This window comes from Cebidichthys violaceus, unplaced genomic scaffold, assembly GCF_023349555.1.
Source record: "Cebidichthys violaceus isolate CVI_PGR_0920_01 unplaced genomic scaffold, fCebVio1.0.p SCAF_2, whole genome shotgun sequence".
Lineage (NCBI taxonomy): Eukaryota > Metazoa > Chordata > Actinopteri > Perciformes > Stichaeidae > Cebidichthys > Cebidichthys violaceus.
In genome coordinates, this window is record NW_027176372.1 from 23,451,419 (window position 1) to 23,463,635 (window position 12,217).

The 12,217-nt window shown below is 45.0% G+C and overlaps 1 protein-coding gene across 1 annotated transcript in view; it reads right to left on the reverse strand.

Moving 5' to 3' along the window:
* The window catches only part of fstl5 (follistatin-like 5), a 129,309-nt gene that overhangs the window by 25,633 nt on the left and 91,459 nt on the right, over positions 1 to 12,217 (reverse strand). Inside the window, exons 8-9 of the mRNA XM_068715220.1 lie at positions 11,727 to 11,738; positions 8,066 to 8,186 (exon numbers count right to left, since the gene is read on the reverse strand). Coding sequence (XP_068571321.1) covers positions 8,066 to 8,186; positions 11,727 to 11,738 — 133 coding nt within the window. The remainder of the gene's footprint in view (positions 1 to 8,065; positions 8,187 to 11,726; positions 11,739 to 12,217) is intronic.

Below are 12,217 nucleotides of genomic sequence, written 5' to 3' on the forward strand. Positions count from 1 at the left end.
AAGCCGCATCTTTACATCAGTCCTCCTGAACGCTCGCACAATAAAAAGAGCAAGCAATCTCAGTATTTATAAAAGGTATATATATTATATATATATATATATAATATATATATATATATATATATATATATACGCTATAAAAGCATTATGTAAATTCTGTGATTTGATTTTGCATTTTCACCTACGAGGACTAGATCCTGCCGTCCACACAGCGTGTGTCCTTTTTGCTGAGTGTGCATGCTAGTTTGAAATCAGGTTTAAGTAAAACTAAAAACTCTGATGATGAATTCTGAGAACAACATCAACACAACTGGAACTACTGGTAATACACAGGATGAGAGGCTTAATCAAGTTATTAGTCGATCCTCTTTTGATAATTGATTCATCGTTTGAGTTACTTTTCAAGAAAAAATTGCAAATCAAGCTTCTAAAATATGAGATTTGCTGCTCTCACTTGTATCAAATGTTAATACTTTTAGAATATTGGTAAAAGGAAGAATAAATAACGGGAATTTACACTTTACCATTACACTATACTAGACTTTATGTAAATGTGCTCATTATGAAGGCCAGGCAACGGTCAACACTTCCCTTCTGCTCAGTGTTGAATACATTGAGTTAATCATAGTGTTGTAAATGAATGGCTAATAAAAAGATATTATCAGTATTTAAGATGATGTAATGTTTCAGATAAGAGATCATAACAAAGGTCTTATTGAAGCAGAATCAGGTCAAAACCAATTCAAATCACTGTGTGTGTGTGTGTGTGTGTGTGTGTGTGTGTGTTGCAGGGGTTTGGGGGGGGGGGGGGGGGGGATTTTGGGGGGTCTTGGCCCAGATCCACAACAACCTACTAATCAACAGTGGTATAGTGCGAGCACGGATCGACCGGACCGCTCCTCAGCACCTCATTAATAAAACCTCTGAGGCAATCTCACAAAGTCGCATTAATTGGCTGCTGGAATTAAAGCAAAATAGATCCACGGGACTTTTAGTTCAAGAAAATACAGTAACAGCTTCAGCACTCGCATACGGCACAAGCAGCGCACATTCAAATGCATTGTTTCCTTCAATTTCACCCACTAATCCTCATTATACAGATTCTCTTTAAGAAGGTAACACTGCTGTTAGAAATACCTGCAGGATGCAGCTTGTCATGTCTAATAACTACATTTAATGATATAGTTTTATATATGTATTGTGTGAATAGAAAGAATAGAATAGAATAGACAGGGCAGTGATCTTATCATCAGGATGCTCTTCTGTTAGAGCCAATACGGTAAATAGAAAAACCTTCTGATGCCGTTGAGCCTGATAGAAAACAGATTGAGCTCACATCTCATCTCATCACACACACACCGTTTGGTTTTTTTTGGGTGAATTGCTGGTGAGCTTCGAGAAGATGGACCCGGTCCAATCAGAGCCGGCCGACAGCACCGCGGGAGTCAGACAGGTCACGGCAAAAGAGTAGGTGCAGTGTGCGGAGGGTGGTAATTACAGAGCGCAGGTGTAATCAGCGCTGGGAATCGCTGTGGGTCGTGGCTGAGGCGCAGCAGACGTTGCAACCGGGTCCTCCCAAGGATTTTTTCATGGACCCGATTCAACAAAACATCTGTGGTGGGAGGGGCGCTGCCAGAACTTCAACGACCCAGCCTAGTTTCTACGGCATAATTACTTCGGTAAACATGGAGACATTGTTTAAATATTTGTATGAAAAGTGAGCATACTGGGTCAGCAGACGGGGGTCCAAATGAGTTTATTCAAAAGTTTCTGTGTTATTAAAAAGCAAAATACATGATAGGGATATGGACAAAATTAATAGGAAGGGAACAAATATACATGCTCTGAACAATTTGGTTTGGATTTTGGGAATGCGGGCGGAGAGAGTACAGTATGTGGACTAAAGCCAGACCAGTTTCTGTGTCTATTGGTGGTCGTTTCCCATCGTTAGAGGAACGATTGACCAGTCAGAGCCAAACTAACTGATGACAGAAAGTGTGAATGAGGTGAACACACCTGTACAAGTTGACTTACAGAGACAACAACTCTTGAATCAGAAAACAGTTTGATCGTTGTGAAAACGGCTGCAGCTTTCCTGTCAACTCATAACCAGGTTGTCATGATGCAGACGTCTGATCATCAGGAACACGATCACACTGTCTTGCAACATTAAAGAACTTCTCGTCCAGGTTGGATCATCCTTGAGAACCTTGTTCGATTGTTGCTTCTGAAAGCCTTCAAAGGTATTGAGGTGTTTAAACATCGGTGAATAAATGTGATCTCCACTAAGCGCTGCGTCATTCCTGCCTTTGACCAGTTTAACAACGGAGCTCCTCCCTCCATTCATTAAGCCCTGAAGCTCCAGCAGAGCTGTGACACATTCTATTAGCTCCGTCAGGTGTTTGCTCTGCATATCTACCAAGCTTTCCCATCTGTGGAAACGTGACTGTTGTCTGTCAACTAGGCTCAGAGAGCTTTTGATTGGTTCCAGTGTTCATTACTACAGTTCAGGCCGTGTGACATCATCATACCTGCCGCAGCGACCGAGTAATCAGCGCCTCTACCTGCTGCTGCTGCTGATGATGATGATGATGGTTTCACAGCAGAACCGAAGGCCTGAAACTACAAACGTGCTTCTTGGCTTTCTTTCAATCCCCGATCCAGTTTACGTATACAGTGCAGCCCAATATCACGAATCACAGATCAGCCTTAGGAGGCTTACAATCTGTACAACATACACCATCCTCCGTCCTCAGATCTTTGCATCGCGTTGGAAAAACTCCCCCAAGAAAAACCCTGAAACAGGAAAGAAGAAGAAGAAGAAGAAGAAGAAACTTCACAGGGAGCGGCTGAAGAGAGACCCCTCCCTCTTTGAAGTGACTCTGCTTTTATACATTGATCTTCAATGGCATTAAATGATAAAATGAAAGCATTGATTAAATTATTGAAAGCATTTACAAAAGCTTCGGTAGCATGCAAGTATTCTGCTTGAAGCCATAAATAAAGGTTCTTGCTTCTTGCTTCCCTCACAGCCCGATTATCGACACACAACCGTGAAACTCTACGTTTCCCTCTAAACAGCAGAAGAGGTGTGTTCTCTGCCTTCTGAAAACTACGTCACTTACTCCACCGGTGTGCATATGTAAACTCAAATCAACATCTCCTTTTTCCCCCGGACAGTGGAGAAAATGAAAAGGAGCGATTCGGCTGGAAGAAAACTCGACTCAGACGAGATGTGAGGGAAGTCGCATCTCTGATGTGTTCCTGAGAGTCGGGAGAGAATGCGACACAAGCAGGGCTGACAGCTCCATCATAAAGCTCCCCGGCCGGTCGTCAATCACTCGGCGAGGCTCCCGTCGGCCGCGGCGCCCGGGAAGACGAGCGAGGCGTGCAGACTGGCGCACAAACACCGCGGCAGGAGACCCACTTCAACGCCGCAGTGTACCGGGAGATCTCCAACTCGCTGCTCCGACTCACACATCACATTCAACGCGCCGCTGCTGCTGACAAACGTGGAACGTGTGAAAACTGACCAGGTAAACCGTGACCAACACGCATGATCCTGTCCCCTCTCTATCACACACACACACACACACACACACACACACACACACACACACACACACACACACACACACACACACACCACACACCGTGACGAATGGGCTCACAGCGTGATGAAAGCCTCCTCTCCCAGTTGTGATTACTGTCCCACCTGAGCGTCGTGCCTCTCAGAGACACGTGGGAGTAATCAAACATACGTCACGTAGCCGGTGAAAAAGTACTTTTCAAGGGTAAAACCATAAAGTAGAAACCTGCTGGAGCTGTTCTAAAAAAAAAAAAAAAAAGGGATCTGGGACAGAAAATTAAGAAGCATAATGGATCTCTGAGGAGCACCGCCATGTTTGCATGCTTTTTATTTCTACCACGAAAAGAGGTCGCATCTTCAGAGTGCAACCATTTTCTCCTTATTCAGGGAACATGCTTCTTATTAAAAGAATGATGAGCAATAGATTGCATATATATATATATATATATATATATATATATGTGTGTGTGTATATTGCATTGGACTCTGTGTGGTCTTTTTCTTTAAAGAAGCGATGTGCTTTCATCAACAACAATTCTCTTTAAATCAAGAGTCAATTGGCATGTCCAAACATTGTTTTTGCGACATAAATTTCTTTCAGAACGGATGTAGAACGTCTGTATGTTTTTAGATCGAGAGCTTCGGTTCATCGTTCCAAGCGGTGCGCACTTGAAAGCTCCACTTGAAAGCTCCGTGTCTAACGTAATATGTCTGAGGCTCAGATTATAAGCACAACGTCTGTCATTGAACACATCGTGAGTCACATTTGAGAAGTTGGAACCACAGAATATTTGGCATTTTAGTCAGTTTTAGGTTCCAGGACGCCGCCAACATGCAAGCGTTCCTACGGCGGCTTCGGCGACTCTGGGAAAGGAGACAGTCCCGCCACGTTTCAAGGATTCTGGTTCTTTGCTGTGCGTCAAGGTGAGCTCAATAACCGTAGATCTACTCGGTGCGGCTCCACCGCTGGCTTCGGCCTCTTCCCGCTAGAAATACGACATCTCAGGCCCTGAGGGACAGTTTTACAGCGAGGGGATCAGCACACACCACATCCCGCCACATATGGCTAACTTTGCAGGCTTACGTGCTGGGCATTCTCACATTACCTCCCAGCAAGGCCCCCATGGGTAAAGGCTCCGGCGCCGGGTCTTAATGTTAACTCCAACAACACGACTGCCGGGGTTACAGAGGCACACAAACCCCCCCCCCCCCCCCCCACCACCGGGATAAGGTGGTAATTCTCAGAAGGGTATCGCTAGATCATTCTCAGAAACAGTGAGAGGGCAATAATGAATGACAGTGACGAATAACTGCACATGTGCACCGCATCAGTAATGTATGCGTTCTGCATCATTCATGTCTGCGAACAGCTAGAGCTACCTTTTGAAAGATGACGCTGCCAGACAGAAGTAATCATTAGGAACAATATTGTTTGCGTTTTACCCATCAGAAATGCTTAAATTTCATATTATGCTTTCAAAATGAATGCGGCTTCCTTAGACAAATAAATGCACCGTTCCAGCAGCAGAAGCGGTTGGTGTGTGTTTGACGATTCAACCACAACTTTCATTAATTTACCCCCCCCCCCCCCCCCCCCCCCCCCCCTAAAAAAACAATTTGTTTTCTGCTAAAGTGGTCGGGAGAGTGGACAAACTTTGCAGCCACACTACAAATTAGATGCAACTTTATTGATTCCTGCGGGTAAAGCGGGGTCACTGCAAACAAAGAGCGGGCGATAGATTAAACAAACAGAAGGAGAAGCAGACGTAGCGCACCGCAGAAAAAGGAATGAGCGGAGCCAAGCGTCTCAAAGATGATGGTGCAAAACGCAGAAAGCATTACGGCGTCTTCATCAGCGAGAGGCAGACAATACGAGGAGGCTGACTGACAACAAAAGCACACAGACAATGTGCAAAAGTGCATGTGTGGAATCCATGAGGGACATTTTGATGAGTGTGTGTGTGTGTGTGTGTGTGTGTGTGTGTGTGTGTGTGTGTGTGTGTGTGTGTAAAAAAAAGAATAAGTGCTGAATGATCCTCCACACACTGTACAAGCTGACAGTAGAGAAACCTCTCAGGGAAATCAAAAGTTTAAATTCCATCTACTCCTCTGAATATGGTATCTCTTGTCGTTCTCATGTGGCCTCCCTCCCGGTGACCGACAGCACTCCGGATCCAGTTTCTCAGAATCACTCTTTCAGCTGTTTTCTTAATTGAGTTTCAGAAATTGTCAGGAGTCGTGGCGGGGTGACGTGCCGGTCCTCGGAGACTTCGCCCAGACTATGAATTTGAAATTTATAGTCTGCAGTAGAAAAGGTCATCCGGAAGATTCGTTATCAATTACGACCAAAAGTCACAGGTCTCCTGAGATCGGCCCCCGTTCCTGTAAACACAATACTTGGGTTTAATAAGACCCGTAGATCACCGCAATTAACCTCGGGGTAATCTTTGGGAAGGGTGATAACGAACCGTAATGAAGATGGGGAGCTATCGACGCCGACGCAACGCGGTTTATTCACGTTGGACTCAGTAGGACCAGAAAACACAAACTCAAAGCCTCGACACACCTCTGCACACGGCCTCTGTTTCAGCGTTCACATGGCGGCTTCACTGACGACTAGCTCAAATCAACGAGCAGGAAGAGGGAAACAAAACCGTGACAGGTATCAAGACTAACCTAAAGTACCGTCAGTGAAACAGATGAGGTGTTACGGCTCCAAGGCGGGTGATAAAATAAACCTAGAGCAGAGCGACTAGACGCTACGCTACCCGTGAGAACAGAGCTGCAGCTTTTAGTCTGGTAGAGTAATCCTAGGAAACAAGAGAACAGCGTTACTACCGGTTGACTGCGCAATTCACGGGTCAACAATGGTTGATGGTTTTCTTATATTCAACAGTCTTTAGGGCTTAAATGAAAGCGAATGAGACGGAATAAATATTGACAGAGGCGGCTGCGTGTGTCACCGTCACAGGTTGTTATTTGTGATTTGTGATTGGTTGTCAGTCCTAAGATGGCAGGTCTTGCGTAAGATGAAGCCGCCAGAGGGCAGACGCCAAGTGCAGAGTGAGCGAGAGCAGAGGTGCTGCCAACACAACTGTTTTCTTTCAGAAACACACTGATGGACAATGACTGATAACCCTCACTGTGAAGTACGTCTGCGAGCTGAGCAGGTACCAGGCGGGTGTGAGGCACGGCCCGGAGAAGGAGTGGAGCTGAAGCCAGACTCACCTGGATCTCAGGCTAGGTTAAGCCCACGTCCTTTATGTAGAAGCTGGTACAGCCACAAGGCCCAACGACATCTTATTCTAGCAGCATTACCTGAGAGTTCTCATATCTTCACAATACTTCACTAAAATGAAAAGCAGGTACACATGTCAGGATGCAACAATAATTGAGTTCCTGACAAACACTTAATCATGGGTTTGATTTTATAGCAGTGATATTGTTTTTGTGGGCTATTGTGCATTCGTGTGTCTTCATTAATAAGGAGCGCCATCCACATCTGTTCACAGAGACACTCTGCTTTGAAGTGCTGCCGAGGAGGGACCCTGTAGGAAAAGGACCTTTGTGTCCCATGGAATAATAACACAATATGTTTTCTTCACCGACTCTAATTTGCTGCATCCGTAGCGCCAGGAGATGTGAGACTGTTACAGGTAAGCGACGTGTTTAAAATCGCCGACAACCGTTCATTTGGAAGCGGAACCCAAAGCAGAACTGTGTTCAAAGCGTGAGCCGTCAGACAACAGAAAAGAGCGCGAGTCACACTTAATAAAACAGAAAGTAAGAAGATGTCACATTGAGGCAAATTGTGTTTGACTTCAAGACTTCTCTCAAAGATAAGAGCTGTTTGAACAAATCCCTTTGACCGAGGACGAGAGGCCGTGATGCCATCGCACCGCTTTGCCGGCACAACAAAAGTCAGTCAAAAAAGCACAACTAGCCGTCTTTAAGTTGAGCGAGAATCTAAATCTCCCATCTGTGAGTCCTATAGTGGCTGACGGTCTGCAGGGAAATCTCTGAAATGCTCTTTTTGTTCGGCTGAAGGGTCTCGTCTGGGTCTTGTTTGGTTAACGGCAGCTGGTAGTCGGCGCGCCGCACCGCAGGGGAACGAGAGACATGTAGCGCTGTCGTTTGTGAACCAGATAAGACGGAGACTTTAGCGGGGAAGCTAACGTGGTTGTTCAAAGTTCAAAGTGGTTTTGTAGCAGGCTGCTGTCTGACTTAGTGGAAGTGTGCGCTGTGCCGACGACAGAACGCCGACGCTTCTGCTTCACGCGTGGTTGGATTGGCTGCTTCTAAATATGGCCTCCATCTACAGATAGCAGAGCGGCGTTACATCAAACTAATGCAGAACAAAGGGATGAAAACCAGGGAGTATATTTGTGGTTTCTGATTTCAGTTGATCTCTAACAGTGGGGAGAGTCGATGGTTAGGAACACAAAGGTGTGTTGGATTGCTGCGTCGGCCTCTTACCGTTCACTTGAAGAGTGTGGGTCTGGGAGAGCTTCTCGTAGCCGTCGGCGTGGCAGGTGTAGTTGCCCATGTGGCTCGTGGTCACCTTGGTGATGTACAGCGAGCCGTCGTCCCCGAAGTCCTGTAACCGGCGAGAGAAAGAGGGGAAGAGAAGGGTCTTCATGACGTCAGAAGGCATTTGAAGCTGGAAATGAAATGGCTTGCAGCGTGAGGATGACGAGATGAACACGATCCATATCGCAGGCGATGAGAATGTTTACAATCATTCAAAAAAAAAAGGACACGTTGTAGATCCTGCGTCCATCAATCTGAGGCAGACGTTAAAGACATTTTGGTGCCACAGAAAGAAAGTCAAAGTCACAGTAAAGAAAGATTGTTTTCTGGTACGTGTCATTTTTCCAATCAGAGGAAAGTGATCTGATGACAAAGGGCCGAGGCTACGATTGATTAGCATATAAATTACACAGCGTCAGAACAAAAACACAGTCAATCAGAATAACGTCCATTACTGATGTAAGACGTCACCGTCCACATGCATGTCCCACAAACACACACGACGTGTTGCACTTCACTTATCACTGTGAACGTATGAAAAATAAAACATGATTTCTTCATGCCGTGTTGTGATTATTAACCCTTGTGCCTCACATTCAAAACAAAGTTGCTCTTTATGTCCTCAGAGGACCAAAATGTAAAAAAAAACCAACCGCAATAAAAGTAGTATTTTTCGCTTTTCTTATCTACTTCACACCAGATCATAACCTTTTTGTTTTGCATGTTTACATAAAAATGTAATTATTGTTTTGTTAATGCTGGAGGGGATTCTTTCACATTTCAATGATTAGCAACAATAACGAGTGTCAGATTAAAAAAAAATGTCCCCTTTATAACTCCCCGTTCAAATTACATCGAGGCTTAAAGTTAGGCATAATTGAGGGTGAAATTATGAATCATTAATTATTCATATTAATTGCATTATTTTGCATTTTTCTGTCACTTCTTTTCAGTCTGAAAATATACAATAATAATACAGAACGTGTCAATGATTAGCAACATTGATGTTGATAGATTTCATCAAATAGAACAGATAACGGGCAGCGATGCCTCCGCATTGAACGATATAATTGAATGCATAACGGGATCAAACATGGTGGTTTTAATGGGTTTCAATGGGGACGATTTGAGTGTCCATGTTTCGGCTGCGCGGTTTATTGCGGACTTGTTAATTTGAGCTTCACCGCCTGAACACCGTCCCCACTGAGGCACAAGGATTAAGCAAGTGAACACAAAGAAAAATGGTGCCGGACGAGAAGAGAGAGAGCAAACAGAAGAACTAGTTCTTCAGCCGTAGCACAGATAGAAAGCCCCCAAAGCTAATGAGCCCATTGACGCTGCGCCGGCGTGATGAATTTGTTTGGCAGAGTGTAAATGTGTGCCACAGCTTCAAGATCACGCTGCAGTGAAAAGCCATCTTGGCAACGGAAAGTCGTCATAATGAGTTTTTGGATTATATGTGGAGTGTTACTGTGGCATTAAAGTGAATAAACTGCATGAGAGGAGAGGCTGATGATCAACCTTTCCTGTTCCGTTAAAAAGGAAAAATGTATATAATTTAGATTTAAAAGCTATTTATGAAAATCCCTCTGACTTAAAATGATTCAAGAGACGTCTTTAAGTTCATGTTGACCGATCCAACCCTGTTTATAGATGTGTACAGTGCTTTGGATTATGATTTAAAACCACATAAACATATGGTAAACATACTGATTTAGTAATATATTGCAGGTGTTTTTTTCTTAAATTCTCAAAAGATAGCACCTGGATCTAAATCGAGCGATTATGAATCTTCAGGTATGAGCAGAACCTCCGCCTGTGTTCACAATATAAAAAGGTCTTCACCTCTTTCCGATGCACGGCGGCGTTTCAGAAACGAAACGTGCTCCGCCGGCCTTCATTAGAGTCTTCTTCAGCGCCCGCCGACTCGATGAAGGCCAAGTGCCGAAACGTGTTCGTCCCTGATTGCTGCCGCGCATTAAAAAAACATGCAGATACCTTTTAGCGGTGTGAACTTTGCTCTCAGAGAATGTCTAAAAGCCTGACCCCACACACAACATTCGCTTCATGAAGAGACTCGGCCCTAATTAACGGTCTTCGTTCAGTCGAGTTCATACCAAGAAAAGTGTCTTTTTCTAATTAAACAGCTTTTAACATGTTGATCACACCTCTGCCGGCTGTTTGCTTCTTGGCATTTAGCTTCTCCTTGAATGTCTGCAGACAGGCGAGGCGAGGCGGCCGTGGTGTTTACAGGCGCGCTGCGTGTTTGTCGGTTCGTCCCGGCGCCGCTCCGATCTAACTCGCGAGTCCCGGGTAAACGGCTGCAGCTGAGTGAAGCGTCAGAGCTTCACAATATGAGGGGAAATCGATGGTGCGTTTTGGCCCCTCGGGCTGAGAGCATATTGTGTCACCTTCTTAAATGAAAAATGAATTGGGGGGGGGGGGGACAGAAATGAAATTCAGAGGGGTGGAACGAGCCGCGGCGGTGGCTGTCGACACGATTCCTGCACCTCATCTCAGCCACGCTCACCTCAGCCATCAGCGGCGCCCGGCGCTCTCGGCTCTCTGCAGACAAAAGCGGGCCGGTGTTTTTCGACGACTCAGAGAGAAAGGGGTGGACAAGGGCGGGTAGAGGTGGATTTACAAAATAGGCCGCGGCCTTCAAGAAGCTTGTAATTAATAAAGCTGTCAGTGGCACGTCGCCCTCTGGAAGGACAATAAAAAGCCACCTCATCTGATCGCTAACCTCCACAGTGACGAGGCGGTTCAGGAATGGGCCTCTGAAGGAGTTGGCCTCGCGAAACGTTGAGAGGAACACAATCAGTTGACTGCAAATACCCTGAGGGTGTGAGAGCGAGGGCAACACATTTACCCAGAATCTAAGTAGACTGAGGCAACAGCACTAAAGGATGGGGGGGGGGGGGGGGGTCGTTTGACATTTAAGTGCAGTTTCACTCAAATCACCAATGAAATAAATGGATTTTTCTCACTTGTCTCTGGTGGTCTTTAAGCACACAGATCCTTTCAGTTTTGCGATGTTTTGATATTTAGAACGCTAACATTTCAGCCTCCGCCCCGATATGATGGAGTCGAACGCGGTCGTATTGTCGGAGCTCCGCGCTTTGAGAAACAGATTCTGCAGCTTCAGAGGAACAACGTTCCCGTTACTCCGCGTGCATCATCCCCCCCCCCCTCCCTCCCTGTCCACCGGTTCTGCAGGAACCACGTTTCACCAAAGAGAACTTGTCGATGGTGTTTACTCACTTCCGCTCACTCGGAGTAATGAGGGCAGTTTCTGGAGAGAGACGCTGCCGTTGAGTTGATTTTTTTTTTTCCGATGCCGTGAGCGTCGCAAAGACAATTCTATTTGCATAAATGAGCTGCGCTGTTGCACTGGGTGTTCCTGCGTCAGTATGAGCAAAAAAAAAAAAAAAAAAATGTTCAACTTATTTGACGTGCATTTCTGAAAACAGCATCATACATCTGCTGCAGGCGCCGCAGTAGCTTTGTGGGCTTTTTTTGTGAATGGAAAAAAATACAAAAATAAGAGTGAAGCAATGTCAGTTAGTTGAGACTTTAAAAACAAAAAACAACAAAAACACCCTACCTGAGACGGGATCTGTTGGGGAGTAAAAGAAAAGGTCAAACATTAAGACGATAAGCTCAATAAAAGCACAGTAAACAGATTATGAAACAGGTGACTGCACTGTGTGTGGTTGCACAGTGCAGAGACATCGTGCAGAGACAATGTTGAACCAACAAGAATAAGGCACCGATGCATTATGGGAGATAAACACACGTATTCCAAAGGACAGGAGAAGAAAGGAGAAGAAAGGAAGATGTAGCTCACATTGTACAGCATCCTGTGTTACGTCTATTCCTGTCTTCAAAACACGTTTTCTATTTTTAATAGTTCCATGTTTTCTCACGACGGTGTTAAATCAGATATATTTCTCCAGGATGTAATCCTGCTAAAAGTAGCTGAACAAACAAAACTTCACAATCTTTCTACAAAATGCACTTTGTTGGATTTCCAAACTTTTAAAGACTTACAAAATATCAAAGGTTCTTGCGAACTAGTTCCACCACAGAATCGAC